This window comes from Phocoena sinus, chromosome 4 (assembly GCF_008692025.1).
Source record: "Phocoena sinus isolate mPhoSin1 chromosome 4, mPhoSin1.pri, whole genome shotgun sequence".
In the NCBI taxonomy this organism is placed as follows: Eukaryota; Metazoa; Chordata; class Mammalia; order Artiodactyla; family Phocoenidae; genus Phocoena; species Phocoena sinus.
Genome location: NC_045766.1, coordinates 137,948,552 through 137,973,439, shown reverse-complemented (window position 1 = coordinate 137,973,439; position 24,888 = coordinate 137,948,552). Strand labels below are relative to the sequence as shown.

At 41.9% G+C, this 24,888-nt stretch overlaps 1 protein-coding gene across 1 annotated transcript in view; it reads left to right on the top strand.

Moving 5' to 3' along the window:
• Positions 1–8,937: 8,937 nt before the first annotated feature.
• The window catches only part of VPS26C (VPS26 endosomal protein sorting factor C), a 53,390-nt gene continuing 37,439 nt past the window's right edge, over positions 8,938–24,888 (top strand). The window contains exon 1 of the mRNA XM_032630195.1: positions 8,938–9,143. Coding sequence (XP_032486086.1) covers positions 9,087–9,143 — 57 coding nt within the window. The 5' untranslated portion in view covers positions 8,938–9,086. The remainder of the gene's footprint in view (positions 9,144–24,888) is intronic.

Here is a 24,888-nt window from a genome sequence, read left to right as displayed (position 1 = left end):
CTTGCAGGATCTTAGTTCCCTGACCAGGGATTGAACCTGGGCCCAGCAGTGAAAGGGCCGAGTCCTAACCACTGGACTGCCAGGGAATTCCCTGTTTTGTCATTTCCTGAACTCTTAATCCAACTAATTTTTGGCGGGAGGAGGGGATAGGAGAGCTTATGGTGAGATAGCAAAATCTAAATGAATTTTTCTTCTATCAAGTCATTTAGTCTAATATCATTTGCCAAATAATCCTCTGTTTTCTACAGATTTGTGATAACTCATTTATCATACATTAAAATCTTAAATACTAATATATTGGTGTCTGTTCTGAGCTATCCTGTCCAACTGATCTTATGCCAGAATGATGTGGTTTTGACTCTTATAGCTCTACTTTGTGCTAAGTAAGACTCTTTTCCCTGCAATTAACTTTTTCAAAAGATACATCATTTTTTAGCATTCATTATGTTTTCAGAAGAATTTTAACGTAATTTCATTAAATTTCCTCATTAAAAATTATATTGAGGGGAATTAAGGAAGACTAAAAATTAATTTTATAAGGATGGGCATTGAAAAGTATTTAGATATTCTATTCAGAAATACTATCCGTCTCTCCATTTTTCATAATTCATATATCTTAATTCAGCCTCATAGCTTTATTCATGTAACTCAAGCATATATTACATTCAAATTACTCCCAAGTATTTTAGATTTTTATTGCTATTTAGGATACAATCCCCATGTTCATTTTATTTTCTAACTGGTTATTGCTGTTAAATAGAAATGCCTATTGATTTTTGTATATGTAGCTGTTTTAAGATTTACAGGCACAACATATAAATGGCCAAAAAAGTAACAATCTTCATTTCTCTATAAATTAACCCAGTTTAGCTCTCCAGCAATCATTTATGCTGAGGGTGGGGGAAAAATATCAATCTTACTGTTCAGTTGGAACTCAACTGATAGTGTCTTACCTCCTCCTTTCACATCCCCATTCTCCTTCTTGGCTGGGATGGGAGAGTCGTGTGGTTCAAAAATGCCATGTACCACAAAAACAGAAATATAGATCAATGGAACAGGATAGAAAGTCCAGAGATAAACCCCTGCACCTATGGTCACCTAATCTATGACAAAGGAGGCAAGAATATACAATGGAGAAAAGACAGTCTCTTCAATAAGTGGTTCTGGGAAAACTGGACAGCTACATGTAATAGAATGAAATTAGAACACTCCCTAATGCCATATACAAAAATAAACTCAAAATGGACCTAAATGTAAGGCTGGATACTATAAAACTCTTAGAGGAAAACAAGGAGAACACTGTCTGACATAAATCACAGCAAGATCTTTTTTGATCCACCTCCTAGAGTAATGAAAATAAAAACAAAAATAAACAAATGGGACCCGATTAAACTTAAAAGTTTTTGCACAGCAAAGGAAACCATAAACAAAATGAAAAGACAACCCTCAGAATAGGAGAAAATATTTACAAATGAAGCAACTGACACGGGATTAATCTCCAAAATATACAAAGAGCTCATGTAGCTCCATATCAAAACCTACAAACAATCCAATCAAGAAATAGGTGAAATATCTAAATAGACCTTTCTCCAAAGAAGATATACAGATGGCCAAAAAGCACATGAAAAGATGCTCAACATCACTAATTATTAGAGAAATGCAAATCAAACTACAATTAGATATCACCACACACTGGTCAGAATGGCCATCATCAAAAAATCCACAAACAATAAATGCTGGAGAGGGTGTGGAGAAAAGGGAACCCTCTTGCACTGTTGGTGGGAATGTAAATTGATAGAGCCACTATGGAGAACAGTATAGAGGTTCCTTAAAAAACTAAAAATAGAACTACCATATGATACAGCAATCCCACCCTGGTTATATATCCAGAGAAGACCATAATTTAAAAAGATAGATGCACCCCAATGTTCATTGCAGCACTATTTACAATAGCCAGGACATGGAAGCAACCTAAATATCCATCAACAGAGGAATGGATACAGAAGATGTGGTACATGTATACAATGGAATATTACTCAGCCATAAAAAGAATAAAATAATGCCATTTGCAGCAACATGGACGGACCTAGAGATAGTCATACTGAGTGAAGTAAGTCAGAGAAAGACAAATATCATACGATATCGCTTACATGTGGAATCTAAAAAAATGGCACAAATGAACTTATTTACAAAACAGGAATAGAGTCACAGATGGAGAAAACAAACTTATGGTTAAGGGGGGAAGGGGAGGAGGGATAAATTGGGAAACTGGACTTGACATGTACACACTACTGTATATAAAATAGATAACTAATAAGGACCTACTATATAGCACAGGGAACTCTACTCATTACTCTTTAATGACCCATATGGGAAAAGAATCTAAAGAAGAGTGGATATATGTATATGTATATCTGATTCACTTTGCTGTGCACCTGAAACTAACACAACATTGTAAATCAATTATAGTCCAATAAAAATTTAAAAAACAAAAAAAGAAAATGCCATGTATCTTGGCCAGTGACCCAGCTGCAGTAATTTGCAGTCCATTTCAGCAAAGGCAACACCACGCTAGAGGGCTTCTAGAGTAAGCTTGCACTCTCCCCACCCAGCTCACAACGCACTCTTGCTGGATCTGCTCATCCTCTGCTCCTTCATGCTCACTCAGCCTCTCTGAGTTTTCCATCATTTTCTGCAGTCCTGTCCATCCCCATCTCCAAGTGGGCTGTCGACTTCAGAGGACAGATAGCCAGACCTCACCCCAGGATCTTTTTTGCTCCATTCTCTGTTCACACCCCTTCCTCTAGACCAGACACATTTCATATCTTTGGAAAAGTGCTCTTTATCACACATTTTTTGATTCAGGGTATAAATTTGATGTAAGGAATTTTGGGGGTCACCTACTAGGAATTACAGGACATAAAAAATACTTCAGCTAATAGTTAAAAAATATTATCCTACTGCATATATTTATCTTGTCTTCTACTATGGAATTCAAAGATATGTACAAAGCAGAGAGATGGTACAATAAAGCCCCATGTTCCCATCACCCAGCTTCAGTAATTATCAACATCTGTTTCAACAATCATCCTGCCCGGTCACAACTCCTCCCTTCTTCCTGCTGCTCCCCCTCGTCCTGGAGTTATTTTATAGCAAATCCCTGATTTCATATCATTTTACTCTGGCCAAATTTTCAAACAATTTTTTTTGGGGGGGCTGCATTGGGTCTTCGTTGCTGCATCAAACAGTTTCCTTGTTTGTTTGTTTTTTGCGGTACGCGGGCCTCTCACTGTTGTGGCCTCTCCCGTTGCGGAGCACAGGCTCCGGACGCGCAGGCTCAGTGGCCATGGCTCAGAGGCCCAGCCGTTCCGCAGCATGTGGGATCTTCCCAGACCGGGGCATGAACCCGCGTCCCTTGCATCGGCAGGCGGACTCTCAACCACTGTGTCACCAGGGAAGCTCCAAACAGTTTCTTTAATAAATTTTCAAACACTTTTTGTAATAATTTTTCTTCCTTTGGCTGTATCCCATAGGTTTTGATATGAAGCATTCTTACCTTGTTATTTTTTAGCTGGGTATTGTATTTTTATTTACTCCTTGACCTAATGTATTTGGGAAAATACGTCTTAATCTCCAAGTGGTCAAAGTTTTGGTGGTTAAAGTTTCTGTACTATACCTAGTTAATTGAATTTGAGAGTGTCTTTGTGGCCTAGTGTACAATCAATGCTTATAAAATGCATCATGGACACTCGAAAAAGTGAATTCCCTGTAATTCCATCTTATTGGCTAATTGCTCTTCTTAGTTATTTTGTTAAAATCCTCCTGTAATTCCATCTTATTTGCTAATTGCTCTTCTTAGTTATTTTGTTAAAATCCTCTATGTCTTTGTTCTTTACCTGCTTGATCTCTGATACACTGTGTTGTGTTAAAATCTTTTACTTACTGTACCTATTTATCTTTATATGCCTGAATATTTTTGTTGTGTATATTTTGTTACTATATGTTACAGGTTGAATTGTGTCCCCACCAAATTCATATGTTGAAGATCTAACCCCCAGCACCTCAGAATATGACAGAATTTGGATACAGGGTCTTTACAGAGTTAATGGAGTTACAATGAGGTCATTAGTGTAGGCCCTAATACAATATGACTGGTGTCTCTACAAAAAGGAAGAATTTGGAGACATATACACATACAAGGGAGAACGCCCTGTGAAAGTGAAGGCACAGAAAAAGAAGACAATGTGAAGGGACGCAGGGAGAAGACAGCAGTCTGCAAGCCAAGGAGAGAGGTCTGGAACTGATCCTTCCCTCATGGCCCTAGGAAGGAGCCGATCCTGCCAACACCTTGTTTTAAGACTTCCAGCCTCCAGAAGCTAACGTGAAAGCACAATTTCCATTGTTTTAAGCCACCCAATTTGTAGTACTGTATTTTGTTACAGCTGCACTAGTAAACTAATACACTATAAAATTCTGCCATAATTTTTTTTTCTGCCATAATTTTAAGTCTTTTCACTATCAATTGATAAATGACCCCTAGTCCTTTCTTTAAAACCACATTTTACTGTAACATTGTACCCCTGCCTGATCTTCACATTTGATTGGCAGTCCTTTGCTCAGTCTTTTAATTAAGGTCCTGTGCCTCTCTGCTATAACCCCAGGCCTTTGTTGTACACACATTTGTGGCACGGTGATTGGTGATTGCATATGTGAGCTCTGGAATCAAAATGGGTGGCTGCCATTTGGTTGCTACATGGTCTTTCAGTGCCTCAGTTTTTCCCTTTTATAAAGTGAGTAAACAGTAATTGTACTTGTATTGTAAGACTGTTATGAAGATGGAATAAATCAAAACATTTAAAGTGCTTAGAACAGTGCCTGGCCCACAGTAAGTACTTGATAGATATATGAATTCTATTAACTTCCCTGTAACGAAGGTATTGTGAGGTCACTTTACAGATGAAGAAAACTGAGGCTCAGAGGAGTTAAGTCAGGAAGCTAGCGTGACAGGATTGTTGCAGGAAGCAGGCTCGGGATGGAGATTAATGTTCAGGAAGCATATTGGGGGTGAGCAACAGGAATGGAGGGATAGGGTGAAGAAACAGGACTGGGTTGGGCAGAGGGAAAAGTTGAACTGTCACGCAGTTACAACAAAGGCTCCCCATCCAATGGGAGCTAAGTGGCTTAAAATATGTCACAAATTTTTTGATGCCCCCTTCTAAAGGTAGAGCCAAATTCCCCTTCCTTCAAGTATGGGTTGGATTTAGTGACTCTCTTCTAATGAACAGAAGAAAAGTGAATGTGAGAAGTCAGGTCATACAAGGCACTGTAGCTCCCTGTTTGCTCTCCCTGTGGGATTGCCTGTTCTGGGAGAAGTTAGCTGCCATGCTGTGAGGACTCTCAAGCAGCCTGTGGACTGTCATACAGAGCGAAGTAAGTCAGAAAGAGAAAAACAAATACTGTATATTAACGCATATATGTGGAATCTAGAAAATGGTATAGATCTTATTTGCAAAACAGAAGTAGAGATACAGACATAGAGAACAAATCTATGGACACCAAGGGGGGAAGAGCGGGGAGGTGGGGTGAATTGGGAGATTGGGATTGACATATATACACTATTGATACTATGTATAAAATAGATAACTAATGAGAGCCTGCTGTATAGCACAGGGAACTCTACTCAGTGCTCTGTGGTGACCTAAATGGGAAGGAAATCCAAAAAAGAGGGGATATATGTATATGTACAGCTGATTTACTTTGCTGTATAGTAGAAACTAACACAACATTATAAAGCAACTATACTCCAATAAAAATTGATTAAAAAGAAAAGCAGCCTTTGGAGAGTCCCACATGATGAGGAACTGAGGCCTCCAGCCAACAGTCACAGGAGGGAGCCATCTTGGATCTCCCAGCCTTAGTCAAGGCGTTGGATGACTGAGGCCCTAACATCTTGACTGCAACTACCTGAGACCTTGAGCCAGAACGACTCAGTGAAGCTGCTCCTAAGTTCTTACCCACTTTATTAACTGTTGGGGTAACTTGTTATGCACAGTAGATACTAACATAGGGAGCTTTGGAGCTGGAACTGTCCCAAACTGTGGTGAGGAAAAGAGGTCTTCATATCCTAAACTGACTAGTCGTTAGATATGGGCTGTCCCCCCCCTCCCCTCCCCCACCTCCCCAAGGGACCATGACTTTGGGCAAAGCAGTCTTCTTCAGCTGAGGGCAAGTTTTGAAGAGTGACGTAACTGAGAACTGTTGAGAGCAATACTCTGAGTAGATCAGGGAACATGTCCTTCAGTCCTGAAAGGTCTGAACAGAGAATCACAGCATCCACTAAAAGATGTTTAGTGGGGCCTCTCCTCTTGTCCCAGAACGAGCACTAAGCTCACGGCTGAAAACAACATCGTACCCCATCTTCTAACAAAAGATGTCACAATCGGAGACAGACACTTTCCCCACGGATTAATAAAAGCTGCAGATCTAGCCCTGCTTCCACGGAATACTTTCTCAGTCCTCTCCTTCTCAGTCTATATCGGAAGGCAGGCGAAGGAATGAAAGGAGGTAGTTGGCCTTGGGGAGCGTTTCTGGTGGGAAGTGATGTAGTGGGGAGGCTGTACGATAATCTCTCCGCTATCAGTAAGGCCTACTGGAAGGAGAGGCTGGTGTTCCATTTCCTACCTGCAAACCTGTCTAGTCAGCATTCTTGCTGATTTATTTCTCTCTGTGTTTCAGGAGGGAGGAAGAGGATGGAAGAGAGATGGCAGAGTGGAGAGCAGAGGCCACGGGCAGCCTCCAGTCTGGCCCTTTTTTGTGGCAAGGGCGCGTGTTTCTCAAGAGTCAGGTGGACTCTGTGGAAGATAAATCGTCTCCAGCTTTCTTGCTGGACCCTCACCCACAAGACTTGGTATACTGCTCGGTGCTGTCAGTGGGGTGATGGAAAAGATCGAGCTGAAGGTAGATCTTCCATGAAAACATATGGATAGGACAGGCCCATCAGGTCTTCCCATATGTACCCCATGAAAGGAGTTTCAAACAAGAGCCTGTTATGCAGAGAAGCAGGGATCAACTAAGATAAAACTCTAGCAGTGGCCAGTTAAGAGAAACTTGCCTCAACACAGAAGAAGCCAGGCCTTCAAGAGGATGTTGAGGAAGTGTCTGAGAACCAGAACCATGACTTGTACCTTAGCACCCTAATTATCTAGGATCCCACTCAAGCCACGAGATCCACACACTAACAGGGTCTGATTTTTAGTAACTGAATTGACCAGAACAGTATCACCTAAGGTGTGGTTAAGGGATAGAAAAGATTCAAAAGAACAGCGATCGATGAAAAAATGGACTGTTCTTATGTTTGGAAGCCATCACACGGAGAGGGTCCAACAAACTGTTTACACTGATAACTGCCGGAACTAAAGCTCTCTACAGTGCACCAGCATTCCAGAAAGATTGTGTACAACCTACATAAATGAGTGAAATATAGCACACTTGTCCTCAACGAAGAAGAAATGTTCTGTTACAAAATAAGTATAAAGCGGGTTTGCTGAAACAAGTCTGGAATGTGGATCCTTTAAGGTGCTTCTTTTCCTGTTTCCCTGCTTTGTCTACTGAGACTGACATTTTACCACTTGGAAATGATGGGTGAGTCTGGTGGAAAGGGATCCACGTCTTGAATTGCAAATAGACTAGACAGTGATTATTAAGTCCCTAATGAATTGTTTTAGAATTGCTGAGTTTGAGTTGTCAGGAAGGTATCTAAGACCGAGACGAAGCCCCGAGGGCACAGAGGAGCTGAAAACTTAATATTGGGAAACACCAATGTATCAACCTTCAAAAGCAATTGTAGCTATAGCACCATCACTGTTGTCCTGTAAAGTACCTTACATTCCCAAAAGAGAGGCACTCGTGATACTAATTCAGGATACCGTTTTACGGAAAAATTCTCATGTAATCCTAAAAGTAACGCACTTAAAAAAACAAATAGCAGAATCAAAGAATTTTAAATAAACAAAAAGCACTGTATTAAGTCAGCTACCAAAACAATGAAGATTTACCTCTCTGCTTATTAGAAAAGTTATTGTTTAAAACATTGACAAGGGATTTTATTTCAACCAACGTAGTATGTTGCCTAGCACCGAACCGCTGCCCTGTCTGGAGGTAATCCTCCCACAAAGCAATGTACTCCTTGTGTGTAGTCAGCTCTTGCTGGGAAAAAAAAGATTAGGCAGGACCGTTTCTGCTTTTAGGTTTTCATTTCTAGGCACTGTCAGGACCCAGGGCCTGCGAGCCGCGCCTCCCCACATTCTGCGCACCCCGTTCCAGGGCGCGCGCCGAGGGAGTACCCACAAGCCCCCGCGGCGCTGCGAGGCTGGGCGAGGTCATCCGCGCTCCCCGAGACCTTGGCCCCCGGCTCGGCGGCGGGGGCGGGGGCGGGGGCGGGACGGCCGAGCCGCCCGCCAATCCATGTTTTGCAGGCAGGGAGCGCTGGGCCTCGGAACGGGCAGGGAGAACTGCCTAGCCCAGGACGGACACAAGGCCCGTCTTCAGAGCCCCCGAAAGAAAGCGAGGGAGGACTAGAGACAACAATAGGAAGGGACTGGAAGGGAAGGCAGCCCCCAGTTATCACCGCCTTAAAGCCAACTCAACAGCGAAACGCCTCTTTGCCCCGCACAGCCTGACGGGAGCCTCAGCCTCGAGGTACTGGCTGCGCCCGCAACGCGCCCCTGGCACCGCCCCCTGCCGCGGGGCACGCCGGGAGAGCCGAGTTTCCCCCTTCCTCTAGAAAACGGGCGAGAAGAAGGGTATTTCCGGTGTTAACGACTATCTTTACGGAAGAGGTGGGGTTAATCCTGTCCCGCCCTTCCTGGCCGGCGGGGCGAAGACTGACAGTCTTCGGCAAGAGCTAAGGCCCGCCCCTGCACCGGAAGGAGGAAGGCGGGGGAGTCGAACAGGCGTCAGGCGCGGTGTCACGTGTCGCAACGGCTGGTGGAGAGAAAAAAAGGGCGGGACCCCGGACGGAGGGGTGGGGTGCTCTCCTTTCCCTTGGGTCACGCGCAGGAAGTGGTTCCCGAAACGGAGTATTCGAGATGGGGACCGCCCTGGACATTAAGGTTAAAAGAGCGAACAAGGTTTATCACGCCGGGGTAAGTAGGGGTGGGTGTGCCTGCAGGTTCTGTTGTCTCCCAGGTCCCGCATACTTCTGGGTTTTCCTGGGCGGGGCAAGGCGCACCTCCAGGTAAGTCCCGGTCAGGTGCGGACCAGCCAGGTGCATCCCTGCCAGGTGCGTCTCGCTTGCGCGGCTGGCTGCTCTAAGAGCGGCCCCCGCCGGAGTCGCCGCCGGGGTTGGGGAGGCATGCAGGGCCGAGAGGCTGGCCCCAGGGCTGCAGCGGTAACTGTCGGGCCCCTTGAACATCCAGCTCGCCCTTGGGCCCCCGGGCTTGAGCTGTCGCCAAGAGCACTGAGGGGGGAGGAGCTTGATGACCAAACGCCCCGTTCTTCACTTCTAAGTTGAGTGCAAAGGTCTAAGGACAGAAAGGCAGAATTAACCTTGGAAGCAGAAATACGCACTTTAGGCCGTGCTCAGCTTTAACGCCATACAAAAGTTATTCATTTGTCTGGTTTTGTTGTTTTAATAACATACAAAAGGAATAGCATATTAAAATGCAAGTCAGAAAAAATCTTAGCTATGCCATTAACAAGTTTTGGGCCACTGGCTGCTTAACCTCTTAGGGCGTCAGTTTCCTTATTTGCCAAATGAGGATGCAAGGTTCCTCTACCTCTAAGTCGGGGAATCTCAACCCTTGCTGTACTTCAGAATCCATCACTCAGGGGAATTTAAAAATACGCTAACTGGGGTCTCACACCCCGAGACACCAGTGATTCTGATGTGCGGCCAGGGTTGAAATCACAGCCAGCTCTCACACTCGGTAGAATAAAATTGAGAGTAGTGGTTGGTCACGTGAATGCAGGGAGGTCTCAAAAGGGCCGCTAAAGCCTTTCGGTGCAAGATATTTGCGGAAACCTAATATTTACAGATTCAATATGTCATCTCCAGATTATTAATTACAGAGGGGAAAAGTTACCTTTATAGTGGAGGAATCTGCTAGTCACCATCCTAACCAAGACCAACAATGAATACCACTTTTCCATCACTGTCATCACTAATGAGATTGACATGTTCTGGCATAACAATAGAGGGTTCTGGCATGAAAAACTGAGAAGGATACAACTCAACTATGTAGCCTTCCTGCCAAAAATGCTTAACTTCCCTCAGTTCGTAAGGAAACAGGCATATTCGTATTGAGAAACATTCTGTACAGTAATTGGCCTGGATTCTTCAAATGTGTTAGTGTCATTAAAAAGAACTTTTTTAGATTCAAGAGATGAAAGGGATTTGAAAACCAAATACAGTACCTAATTTTTGATAAATTTGAATATGGGCTATATGCTAAATACAAGTTTTGTTTTGGTGTTAATTTTCCCAGTATGATATTCATATTTTGGTTATGTGAGAGAATACTCCACATACTGAAGTGCTTCGGAGTGAAGTGTCACAATAACTAAATTTTAAATGGTCCAGCCATATTGTGTGTGTGCGCACATATGAGGAGAAAGAAAGCAAATGTGCCAAAATATTAACAACTGGTGACTCTAGTTGAAAGTTATATGGGTCTACTTTGTATTCTTTATTGAGATCTAATGGTGTACAATTCAGTGGTTGTAATATATTCAGGGTTGTGCAACCATCACCACCATCTAATTTTAGAACATTTTTATCACCCCCAAAAGAAACCCTGTACCCCTGAGTAGTCATTCCTCATTCCCTCTCCCTCTTAGCCCCTGGCAATCACAGGTCTACTTTCTGTCTCAGTGGATTTGCCTAATTATATGGGATCATACAGTGTGTGGCCTTTTGTGATTGGCTTCTTTCACTTAGCATAATGTGTTCAATGTTCATGCATGTTGGAGCATGTATCAGTTCCTCATTTGTTTTAATGGCTGAATAGTAATCTGTTGTATGGATATGTCACATTTTATGTATCCATTCATCTGCTGATGGACATTTGGGTTGTTTTCACTTTTTGACTATCATGAATAATGCTACTATGAACATTCTAGTACAAGTTTTTGTGTGAACATATGTTTGCATTTCTCTTGGATATATACCTGGGAGTGGATTTGCTGGGTGATATGATAACTCTATGTTTAGTTTTTTGAAGACCTACCAAACTGTTTTCCAAAGCACCTGCACAACTTCACACTCCACTAGCGGTGTGTGAGAGTTCCAATTTTTCCTCTACTTTGTATTCTCATAACTTTTTTGTAGCTTGGAAAATATCAAAATAAGAATTGGGGGAGGCAGTGACAGGCGATATGTACACTTAACTTTAATACTTATTATTTTCATTCAGAAGTTAGCAGATTCCATTCAAAGATGTTATAGCAGCTGAGATGCTGAAACGTTTTCTGTGGTTTAAAATATGGTATCAGTAATGAAAGGTACATCTGAAAAAGTTGAAGAGATGGAATCATCCATTTGACCCAGATGGAAGTCTTAACGCAGCCAGGACCACTCCTTGTGGGTGGCGGGGTGGAAGCGGGTATTAGCCCTGCTCATCCGGTGCACATCCCTTCATGCCAGGATTAGGAACAGAATCTGCACCTGTTGGCTTATGACAGTGTTTCCCAGACTTCACTTTTACACTTAATGTATTTTACACTAAATGCATTTTAAAAGGAGACCTCATATGGCCACTGTGAAAGAAAACCCTGTGTAACTTCTCCTAAATAGAGGCTTGCTGTGTACAGTTGACCCTTAAACAATGCAAGGGTTAGAGGTGCCAACCCCACGTGCAGTCGAAAATCTATGTTTCACTTTTGACTCCCCCCAAACTTGACTACCAATAGACTACTGCTGACCAGAAGCCTTACCAATAACATACACTGTTAACACATATTTTGTGTGTTATATGTGTCATATACTGTATGCTTACAATGAAGTAAGCTAGAGGAAAGGAAACGTTATTTAGAAAATTGTAAGGAAGAAAAAATAGCATTTACAGAGCATTGTACTATATCAATACCATAGTTTGTCTCTTTACAAGGCGACTCGTCTGTCAGTACCTACATCAATATTGTCTTATGTGATACAAAACACTGTAGATGCTATATGTATTACTAACACTAGACATCAAAAATCAAGAGATAATGTGAAAAATAAATTCACATTTATTTACAGGCGTAACAATTCATGCCCTGATAATAAATAAGCGACAGTATGATTGCTTTGTGGTAGCCTAGCCTATACACTGATGTCACATTCGTGACATACCTAACTTTTTCTTAATTTTTTCCATGTTTCTAGGCTATATGGTTTTTCTTGTGAGTTTTTTTCAAATCGTCACAAATCTCAAAAACTTTTTCTAGTATATTTATTGAAAAAAATCCACCGTGAGCCCACACAGTTTAAATGCATGTTATCCAAGGGTCAACTGTATATTTTTTAAAGCCAAAAAAAGTTATTAAATGAATAAATCTAATCACTGGACAAAAATATACACCTGGAATCACATGCTGTGACTCATGTGTTGGATGGACTCCGTCATCTGTGGTTAAGGATGGGTACAGGAGGCAACCAGCACCATCAGGGCTGCTCGCAGAGATCCAGGGAGAAGGACCCTCCGAGGTCTCAGTGCCTGCAGACAGCGCGTGTCTCAAGCCCAGTTTGCACCATGGTTGTACAAGGAGGGTCCTGTCTTTCTCACCCTCTCCACTCTTGGCTGGCGGCAGGTGGAACTAATAAATACAAATTTCCAGTTTTCTCAGTACAGCTCAACAGCATTGGTAAAGATTCGGTTGCTATAAACCGGACTCATCCATGCGCCTGCCAGAACACAGCACCTGTAATTGTCCTGGTTTGCTCGAGGTGGCTGCCACCTGTGTTCTCAGGTTTTAAGTGCTTGTCATTCAAGTGAAACATACTTGTCCATGTAACGACGGTCTTATGTTCCACCTGAGGGACTCGGGAAACACTGGTGTAGGGTTTTGTGAGCCTGGCAGCATCACTCCCATTTTACTAACAAGGAAACTGAGGTCTAGACAAGTTAAGGAATTTGCCCCAGATTACCCAGCTAATGACAGCCTGGATTCCAATGCAGGTCATCAGATTGCAAAGTGTGTCCAGCCAACACTCTTATTACACCTCCTCCCTAAGAGCGCCCATTTTTGTGCAAAATGGAGGAGCTTTTTACGTAGGAATAGTAGTTATTAGTTTCCTACGAGTGCTGTGAATAGCATTGTAATATTTCAGTTAAAAAGCTGTGACGACTCCTCGGAACATGTGCAGCCAAGTCTGTTCCTGTGCTTTTCAGTATCTTAGTTGTTGTGGAAGCATTTGAAAATGGTTTTGATTCTGTGGACACCAGAGAACCTAAGTTATTCTGGGGTTTAAAATTGTCATTTGGGTTTTTCCTACAAAAAGATGCTCATTCAAAGTGGTGGTGTTTTTTAAAAAAAAAATCACAGTTGATTAATTTTTTAAAATATAAACATAACATTTTACAGAAGGCTGGAAAGTGAAAAGTCAAGTTCTTCCTCTTTCTGACCCCTTTTTCTGTCCCTGGACGTATCCGCTGACAGTTTATGTACTATTCCAGGCATTTCCTGTGAGTAATAGTTGCACGTGTACGCAGACATGCATGCAGGCATACACAAAACTTGTTCTTTTTGCTGAACGGTATATCCTTACCTTGGATACCTTTCCTTACACCACATCTTCATCAACTCATTCTTTTCAGACTGTTACTGAATCAAAATCGTTTTATTCAACCAGTGTCTGTGAATCTCCTTACAGGTCTGGAGAGAAGTAGGTAAAAAGAAAACAAAAGGTGCTAACGTACTTGTGCTGGAATGGGTGCATCTCTGGTGTGTGAGGGAGCTCAGAGGAAGGTGTAGTCGTTTGGGGGTGGGGGAGGGCCCTTCTGGAGCTTCACTGAGGCAGTGAGGCTCCAGCCTACTTCTGAAAGCTGTGTGCGGGGCCGGGGTCTCCCTCCCCACCTGGCACTGTGTGTGTTTCCATCAGAAGGAACAGACAGTGCGAGCACAGTGGGCAGGAGCTAGCAGACATTTGTGGGGCAGTGAGTCCAGTGAACGGCTTCTTTTACTCCATCTCCCCACCTTTCACTGCAGCTCATGTTCATCTCGTTTGACAGTGATTTGTTTTAATGTTTTTTTTTTTTACATATTTATTGGAGTATAATTGCTTTACAGTGTTGTGTTAGTTTCTGCTGTATAACAAAGTGAGTCAGCCATACATATGCATATATCCCCATATCCCCTTTTCTTGCGTCTACCTCCCACCCTCCCTATCCCACCCCTCTAGGTGGTCACAAAGCACCGAGCTGATCTCCCTGTGCCATGTGGCTGCTTCCCACTAGCTATCCATTTTACATTTGGTAGTGTATATATGTCAGTGCTACTTTCTCAGTTCGTACCAGCTTACCCTTCCCCCTCCCCGTGTCCTCAAGTCCACTGTCAACGTCTGCGTCTTTATTCCTATCCTGACCCTAGGTTCATCAGAACCATTTTCTTTTAGATTCCATATATATGTGTTAGCATACGGTGTTTGTTTTTCTCTTTCTGACTTACTTTACTCTGTATGACACTCTCTAGGTCCATCCAACTCGCTACAAATAACTCAATTTCATTTCTTTTTATGGCTGAGTAATATTCCATTGTATATATGTGCCACATCTTCTTTGTCCATTCATCTGTTGATGGACACTTAGGTTGCTTCCATGTCCTGGCTATTGTAAATAGAGCTGCAATGAACATTGTGGTACATGACTCTTTTTTTATTATATAAATTTACTTATTTATTTATTTTTGGCTGCATTGGGTCTTCGTTGCTGCACGCGAGCTTTCTCTAGTTAAAGTGAGCGGAGGCTACTCTTCGTTGTGGTGCGCGGGCTTCTCATTGCGGTGGCTTCTCTTTTTGTGGAGCATGGGTTCTAGGCACGCAGGCTTCAGTAGTTGTGGCATGTGGGCTCAGTTGTGGCACACGGGCTCTAGAGAGCAGGCTTAGTAGTTGTGGCGCACGGGCTTAGTTGCTCCGTGGCATGTGGGATCTTCCTGGACCAGGGCTCAAACCCGTGTCCCCTACATTAGCAGGCAGATTCTTAACCACTGTGCCACCAGGGAAGTCCTACATGACTCTTTTTGAATTATGGTTTTCCTCAGGGTATATGCCCATTAGTGGGATTGCTGGATTGTATGGTAGTTCTATTTTTAGTTTCTTAGTTGGTTTTTTTTTTTCTTGCGGTATGCGGGCCTCTCACTGTTGTGGCCTTTCCCGTTGCGGAGCACAGGCTCCGGACGTGCAGGCTCAGCGGTCATGGCTCACGGGCCCAGCTACTCCGCAGCATGTGGGATCTTCCCGGACCGGGACACGAACCTGTGTTCCCTGCATTGGCAGGCGGACTCTCAACCACTGCGCCATCAGGGGAGCCCCTAGTTTTAGTTTTTTAAGAAACCTCCATACTGTTCTCCATAGTGGATGTATCAGTTTACATTCCCACCAACAGTGCAAGAGGGTTCCCTTTTCTCCACACCCTCTCCAGCATTGTTTGTAGATTTTTTGGTGATCGCCATTCTAACTGGTGTGAGGTGATACCTCTCATCGTAGTTTTTATTTGCATTTCTCTAATGATTAGTGATGTTGAGCATCCTTTCGTGTGCTTGTTGGCAATCTGTATTTCTTCTTTGGAGAAATGTCTATTTAGGTCTTCTGCCCATTTTTGGATTAGGTTGTTTGTTTTTTAGATATTGAGCTGCATGAGCTGCTTGTATATTTTGGAGCTTAATCCTTTGTCAGTTGCTTCATTTGCAAATATTTTCTCCCATTCTGAGGGTTGTCTTTTCATCTTTTTTATGGTTTCCTTTGCTATGCAAAAGCTTTTAGGTTTCATTAGGTCCCATTTGTTTATATTTGTTTTAATTTCCATTTCTCTAGTAGGTGGGTCAAAAAGGATCTTGCAGTGATTTATGTCATAGAGTGTTCTGCATGTGTTTTCCTCTAAGAGTTTGATAGTGTCTGGCTTTACATTTAGGTCTTTAATCCATTTTGATTCTTCTTTGTGTATGGTGTTAGGAAGTGTTCTAATTTCATTCTTTTACGTGTAGCTGTCCAGTTTTCCCAGCAGCACTTATTGAGGAGGCTGTCTTTTCTGCATTGTATACTCTTGCCTCCTTTATCAAAGATAAGGTGACCATCTGTGTGTGGGTTTATCTCTGGGCTTTGTATCCTGTTCCATTGATCTATATTTCTGGTTTTGTGCCAGTACCATACTGTCTTGATTACTGTAGCTTTGTAGTGTAGTCTGAAGTACAGGAGCCTGGTTCCTCCAGCTCCGTTTTTCTTTCTCAAGATTGTTTTGGCTATTTGGGGTCTTTTGTGTTTTCATACAAATTGTGAAATTTTTTCTTCTAGTTCTGTGAAAAATGCCATTGATAGTTTGATAGGGATAGCATTGAATCTGTAGATTGCTTTAGGTAGTGTAGTCATTTTCACAGTATTGATTCTTCCAATCCAAGAACATAGTATATCTCTCCATCTGTTTGTATCATCTTTAACTTCTTTCATCAGTGTCTTAGTTCACCAATAGTTTTCTGCATACAGGTCTTCTGTCTCCTTAGGTAGGTTTATTCCTAAGTATTTTATTCTTTTTTGTTGCAGTGGTAAATGGGAGTGTTTCCTTAATTTCTCTTTCAGATTTTTCATCAGTATATAGGAATGCAGGAGATTTCTGTGTATTGATTTTGTATCCTGCTACTCTACCAGATTCATTGAATAGCTCTAGTAGTTTTCTGGTAGCATCTTTAGGATTCTGTATGTATAGTATCATGTCATCTGCAAACAGTGACAGTTTTACTTCTTTTTTTCTGATTTGGATTCCTTTTATTTCTTATTCTTCTCTGATTGCTGTGGCTAAAACTTCAAAACCTATGTTGAATAAGAGTGGTGAGAGTGGACAACCTTGTCTTGTTCCTGATCTTAGAGGGAGTGGTTTCAGTTTTTCACCACTGAGAATGATGTTGGCTGTGGGTTTGTCATATATGGCCTTTATTATGTTGAGATAGGTTCCTTCTATGCCTACTTTCTGGAGAGCTTTTATCATAATTGAGTGTTGAATTTTGTCAAAAGCCTTTCTGCATCTATTGAGATTATCCTATGGTTTTTATGCTTCAACTTGTTAATATGGTGTATCACATTGATTTGCATATATTGAAGAATCCTTGCATTCCTAGGATAAACCCCACTTGATTATGGTGTATGATCCTTTTAATGTGCTCTTGGATTCTGTTTGCTAGTATTTTGTTGAGGATTTTTGCATCTGTGTTCATCAGCGATACTGGCCTGTAGTTTTCTTTTTTTGTGACATCTTTGTCTGGTTTTGGTATCAGGGTTATGGTCCCTCATAGGATGAGTTTGGGAGTGTTTCTCCCTCTGCTATATTTTGGAAGAGTTTGAGAAGGATAGGTGTTAGCTCTTCACTAAATGTTTGATAGAATTTGCCTGTGAAACCATCTGGTCCTGAGCTTTTGTTTGTTGGAAGAATTTTCATCACAGTTTCAATTTCATCGCTTGTGATTGGTCTGTTTATATTTTCTATTTCTTCCTGGTTCAGTCTTGGAACGTTCTGCTTTTCTAAGAATTTGTCCATTTCTTCCAGGTTGTCCATTTTATTGGTATATAGTTGCATGTAGTAATCTTTCATGATCCTTTGTGTTTCTGCAGTGTCAGTTGTAACTTCTCCTTTTTCATTTCTAAGTCTGTTGATTTGAGTCTTCTCCCTTTTTCTTGGTGGGTCTGGCTAGTGGTTTATCAATTTTGTTTATCTTCTCAACAAACCAGCTTTTAGTTTTATTGATCTTTGCTATTGTTTCCTTCATTTCTTTTTCATTTATTTCTGATCTGATCTTTATGATTTCTTTCCTTCTGCTAACTTTGGGGGTTTTTTAATTCTTATTTCTCTAATTGCTTTAGGTGTAAGGTTAGGTTGTTTATTTGAGATTTTTCTCATTTCTTGAAGTAGGATTGTATTGCTATAGACTTCCCTCTTAGAACTGCTTTTGCTGCATCCCACAGGTTTTGGGTTGTCGTGTTTTCATTGTCATTTGTTTCGAGGTATTTTTTGATTTCCTCTTTGATTTCTTCAGTGATCTCTTGGTTATTTAGTAGCGTATTGTTTAGCCTCCATGTGTTCGTATTTTTTACAGACTTTTTCCTGTAATTGATATCTAGTCTCATCGTTTTGGTTGGAAAAGATACTTGATACGATTTCAATTTTCTTAAATTTACCAAGGCTTGATTTGTGACCCAAGATATCTATCTTGGAGAGTGTTCCATGAGCACTTGAAAAGAAAGTGTATTCTGTTGTTTTTGGATGGAATGTCCTATAAATATCAATTAAGTCCATCTTGTTTAATGTATCATTTAAAGCTTGTGTTTCCTTAATTATTTTCATTTTGGAAGATCTGTCCATTGTTGAAAGTGGGGTGTTAAAGTCCCCTACTATGATTGTGTTACTGTTGATTTCCCCTTTTATGGCTGTTAGCATTTGCCTTATGTATTTAGGTGCTCCTATGTTGGGTGCGTAAGTATTTACAATTGTTATATCTTCTTCTTGGATTGATCCCTTGATCATAATGTAGCATCCTTCTTTGTCTCTTGTAATAGTCTTTATTTTAAAGTCTATTTTGTCTGATACGAGAATTGCTACTCCAGCTTTCTTTTGATTTCCATTTGCATGGAATATCTTTTTCCATCCCCTCACTTTCATTCTGTACGTGTCACTAGGTCTGAAGTGGGTCTCTTGTAGACAGCATATGTACAGGTCTTGTTTTTGTATGCATTCAGCCAGTCTATGTCTTTTGGTTGGAACATTTAATCCATTTACATTTAAGGTAATTCTTGATATGTATGTTCCTATTACCATTTTCTTAATTGTTTTGGGTTTGTTTTTGTAGGTCTTTTCCTTCTCTTGTGTTTCCTGCCTAGAGAAGTTCCTTTAGCATTTGTTGTAAAGCTGGTTTGGTGGTGCTGAATTCTCTTATGTTTTGCTTATCTATAAAGGTTTTAATTTCTGTATCGAATCTGAATGAGATCCTTGCTGGGTAGAGTAATCTTGGTTGTAGGTTTTCCCCTTTCATCACTTTAAATATGTCCTGCCACTCCCATCTTGGTTGCAGAGTTTATGATGAAAAATAAGCTGTTAACCTTATGGGGATTCCCTTGTATGTTATTTGTTGCTTTTCCCTGGCTGCTTTTAATATTTTTCTTTGTATTTAATTTTTGATAGTTTGATTAATTTGTGTCTTGGCGTGTTTCTCCTTGGATTTATCCTGTATGGGACTCTCTGTGCTTCCTGGACTTGATTGACTATTTCCTTTCCCATGTTAGGGAAGTTTTCGACTCTAATCTCTTCAAATATTTTCTCAGACCCTTTTTTTTCTTCTTCTTCTGCGACCCCTATAATTTGAATGTTGGTGCGTTTGATGTTGTCCCAGAGGTCTCTGAGACTGTCCTTAATTCTTTTCATTCTTTTTTCTTTATTCTGCTTCCTGGCAGTTATTTCCACCATTTTACCTTCCAACTCACTTATCTGTTCTTCTGCCTCAGTTATTCTGTTATTGATTCCTTCTAGAGTATTTTTAATTTCAGTAGTTGCATTGTTCATCACTGTTTGTTTGTGCTTTCTTTCTTCTAGATCCTTGTTAAATGTTTTTTGTATTTTCTCCATTCTGTTTCCAAGATTTTGGATCATCTTACTATCATTACTCTTTCTTTTTCAGGTAGGTTGCCTATTTTGTCTTCATTTATTTGGTCTTGAAGGTTTTTACCTTGCTCCTTCGTCTGTAACATACTTTTGTCATTTCTTTTTTTTTGATGGGTGGTGCTGTATTCTTGTCTTACTGGTTGTTTGGCCTGAGATGTCCAGCACTGGAGTTTGCGGGCAGTTAGATAGAGCTGGGTCTTGGTGCTGAGATGAGGACTTCCAGGAGGCCTCACTCCAACTGATATTCTTTGGGGTCTGAGGTTCTCTGTTAGTCCAGTGGTTTGGACTCAGAACTCCCACCACAGGAGCTCAGGCCTGACCTCCCGCCTGGGAACCAAGATCCTGCAAGCTTTGTGGAGTGGTTAAAAAAAAAAGGAAGAAAGAAAGAAAAAAAGGAGCAGTACGATATCAAAGAATAAAAAACAAAATAAAATTAGAAAGATAAAAAGTATATTAGGAAAAATAAAGATATAGTTGAAACAACGGCAAGAAGGTAAAATAAAACCACAGCAGAAAAAAGAAAAAACGGTGGGCGGGGGGAACAAGCCAAAAGGAGAGATATATCACTAACGAAGTATAAAGAATAAAATAAAATTAGAAAAATAAAACATTTATTAGAAAGAATAAAAATATAAAAGAATCTACAACAGTGAATCAACAAGGTAAAACAGAACCCTGATCTAAAAGAGGAAAAAAGAAAAGAAAGGAAAAAAAAAAGCCTTGGTTATGGGGGCAAAGTTTAGGGGCCGGGAGTTGGGGTGGTGTGGAGCTTAGGCAGGGGCAGGGTTCAAGGTGGGACGGGGCCTAGGCGGAGGTGGGGGGTGACGTTTGAGCGTGTGATGGGGCCTCTACTTAGGGCCTGCGCGGAAGGGGAGAGGCAGCTTGTGGGAAGCAAGGCCTCTGGAATGTGGGCTTCCAGAGTTTGGAGGTGGGGCCCTGGTGGGGGTGTGTGGGTGGGGTTTAGGCCCCGCACGTTGGAGGTGGTCTTAGAGGGGATCTCCGCGTGTAGGGGTGGGGCCCCGGGTAGGGGTGCAGGCACGGGGCTCAGGTTCTGCCCGACAGGAGGGAGGCTCCCAGGGCAGAGGCTTAGGCCTGGGAGCCAAAGGGGTTCCCCAGTGCCTAAGTGGACGGGGAAAGCACTGGCTGCGTTCCCTTCCGTTTCTTCATGCCCCTCCCCCACTTGACGATTTTTTTTTTTTTTTTAAGTGACTTTGTTATATTCTCTTCCCAGAATATTTATTTTCTTTGCCTTAGGTTTACTCTGCTCTTCTCCTGTGTTTTTTGTTTGTTTGTTTTTTTGTTTTGGCCAAGCCTGGCAGCATGCAGGGTCTTAGTTCCCTGACCAGGGATCGAACGCATGCCCCTTGCAGTGGAAACGCAGAGTCCTAACCACTGGACCACCAGGGAAGTCCCTGTTTTCATTTTTTAACTTCATAAATTGGCTATTTAGCTTACTAAATTGTAGCCATCTTTTTAAAATGCAGACACTTTTCTCTAAGTACAACTTTAGTTGCATCCCATAAGTTTTTGTTTTTAATAGGTTGGTGAATTATTGTAAAGCAGACGCCCTTGAAACCCCACCCAGGTCCTGCAGGAAAGGAGTAGGGGACCAGGAGAGAAGGAGAGATTGGAAGAAGTCGAATCACTGCCTAGATGCTGACAGAAGGCGCTGTTCCAAAAGATGGTGCTGTGGGGATGTGGGAAGACCCCAAAAGAAGCTCCACTGCCCTGTCCCTCAAGATTTGATTCATAGTATTTTTATGATTTTCAACGTAAATTTTTTCTAATTTCTATTATGATCTTTTTCTTTGACATGTGACTTGCTTAGAAGTGTGTGTTCTAATTTCTGTTATAAAAACTCTCACTAGAGGCTTATAGGAATTCCCAAGTTTAATATTTGAATTTTAGAGAAGTCCTTATGAGAAGAGTAACTTTAAGCAGAAAGTGAGGTTGTGATGAAAAAGAATGCCAGGAAATTCCAGTGGTCAGAGGAAAGAAAGACTAACACGGGATTGTTTTCTATAATTTAGTAGTGACCTGTAATGGGTTACCAGCATACTTTATGTATACCGCAGTCATCACTCTGATTAACTTCTGTTGTAATTAATTTGTTCTCTGAGTCGGCCTAACTAAAATAATTTGTTTATATTTGTATTCCTAGGCCTTTCAGTACCTGCCACTTGGTAAGTGCTCAGAAACTTTATTAAATGATAGTTGAAGCCTTAAAACATAGACTTTAAGCAAAATTCATAAGACTAATAGTTTTATGAATGCATTGATCAGAAAAGGAAAACTATTGTTTTATAAGTATAGTACAGATTTTGCTTTGTAATTATAAATAATATTCTAGACATAAATTCTAGACAGATGCTGGTAAGATTCTTATTTTGATGTATCCCCACAGCTACACATGACCCCCCCCCATTATTTGTATTTGCTTTAGGGCGGTCATTCTTTTTTTTAAAAACAAATTTATTTATTTATTTTTGGCTGTGTTGGGTCTTCATTGCTGCACGTGGGCTTTCCCTAGTTGCGGTGAATGGTGGCTGCTCTTCGTTGCAGTGCACGGGCGTCTCATTGCAGTGGCTTCTCTTGTTGAGGGGCATGGGCTTTAGGCGCGCAGGCTTCAGTAGTTGTGGCACACGGGCTCAGTAGTTGTGGCTCATGGACTCTAGAGCACAGGCTCAGCAATTGTGGCGCATGGGCTTAGTTGCTCCGTGGCATGTGCGATCTTCCTGGACCAGGGCTCGAACCCATGTCCCCTGCATTGGCAGGCAGATTCTTAACCACTGCGCCACCAGGGAAGTCCCTAGGATGGTCATTCATAAGAGAATGGTTCAAATAAATGTGGGAACAGGGACTTAAGACTTCCTGTGTATATGGTTATCTTCTAACTTAGAAAATTGTCCAGAATTTGATTCCCCAGAGTCTTTGTCACAATTTGCACAGCTCAGAGGCAGGAAACCTTCCTCAGAGCTTGAGCAGTGCCATCTTCTCCCTGAGACGACTCATTGAATCCAGAAAGTTAATTTGTGTTTCCAAAGCCCCATATATGATACAGAGCAATCAGGAATGTGAAAAAAAAATCCCTACTTGTGTATTTCCAGGGAAAATTCCTGGAAATTTTGAGGAAGAGAACACTTAACTGATACTGTTTTATGATAACATGGTACCAGTACAGCCCTTTCCAACACACAGACTGCTTTAATGTTCACAAATACTGAAGAGATGGCATTTCTCTCCCATTTTATGTGTGGGAAGACTGAGGCTTAGAGAATTCAGCGACATGTCAAGGGCATTGATGTAAGAGTGAATGTTTGAAATCACGTCTTTTTATTCCCAAGCCTGGAACTCTGTGTGCTTTCTCCAGGTCTTAATTCTCATCCGGAGGATGGAGCTGATACCTGCTCAGAGGCTTTGTTGTGAGAATTAAATGAGAGAAAGTTTCAAGACATTTACTATAGGTCTGACCCGAAGTAGGGGTCAAACGGCAGGTGGTGGTATCCTTACGCTTTTCCACAATCTCAGTTTGCACTTAAAATTGCTCTGTCTGCCTTGTTGTTAATCATGTCGTTCGTGCACCTTACAAATGGTGCACCTTACAAACAGTAAGGGCTTCTCAGATGCTGTACAGATTGCTGGGTGTCTCCCCATGGTGAACTTGGAGAACGGAGGCCAGGGACCCGGGAGAGCATACAGATTACAGCATTTTGGGCACTGCAAGCTGGGTGTGGCTTGGGCTTTGTTATGTACTTCTTTGCTTGGTGCAGTAGATGTGTTCTTGAACCAAAAGTTTGACTCAAATGCATTCTAAATTGCATTATATTTTCAATGTACTAGAGCTTATTGGCTAAAAGAGACCTACAGTAAATCTTTTTGCAATGTAAATATAGTGCATTTGTTTTTATAAATTCAGAATGTTTTACCTTCTGAAACCCTGGCACATGTACTCATGAAAATGACACTGTTATATATTATGGTTGTGAAAAATATAAACGGGAGATTTACTGTCCAGCATAGCCAGGTTACAGTGATAAAGGATTTATGCATGGTGGGCTGATTACTGTTACCACAAGAACTTCTAGGTTTGCATTTTGTCTTGTTTGGCTTTCATGTAATTTCTTGTTTAAAAAAAGAAAAGTTTAAAGAGGAAAAACCCTTTATATGCCAGTTCATTATTATGAAGAAAAATTGCAAAGCTAGAATCGTATGAAAAAAAGAAGCCTAACTGTTCTAGTTTGTTCTGCTGGATTCTTGATTTGTGAATGGTCAGTTATAGTTGGATGCTGGTGCAAATTCTTAGGGTAGAACTTTGAGCTAGGAGGGATCTCAAAATAACTTTGTGGGAGGTACGAACCCATTAAGGAATGCAGTCATCTGAACCTTAAGTGGGTGTTTTTTCTCACTAATTATCTAATACTCCTGAAAAGGCTTGTCCAACCCTTATATAATGCATGAGAAGTATTTTCAGAGTTGTCCAATGCTGTTTGAACCCTGGGATGCAGTCAGAGTGTTCATTAGTTCTCCGTTTGGTGTTTGTTGCAGCAGATTCTGTCCTGGCCTGAGCATTAGTGACGCCTGCCTGGCCCCTGTGGGCGTGTCCATATCTAGACTCGGGACAAGTCTCAGCATGTCAGAGACACCCTTGACACTCCCCTCCCCCCGCCGGCTGCTCTGACTCTTGCAGGGTGGTTGGGTTTTCCCCCACCTTCCTCTTGATGCCGAGACCACAGTCCAGACCTCCTGGCCTTGTGTGGTCCTGGGTTCAGCCTGTGCAGCCAGCAGTGCCCTCTCCGTGGGCCGAAACCTGCAGTCTTTGACACCAGCCACTCCTGCAGTGACTGTCCCCCAGTGCTGAACTCCTAGCTGTGCTGCTCGCAGGCTGGAGAGTCAGCAGCACCCGTCTTCTCCTGTCATTCCCCCTCTCTGACCCCCTCCCCACTGCTGCCCCAGCCTGAGTTGGCAGAGCCCAGCTGCTCTCTTCTATAGGTGTCCAGTCTAGGTGACCCTCCTTAGAGAGGGTCCCCCCTCTCAACCTGCCAGGAGCTTAATT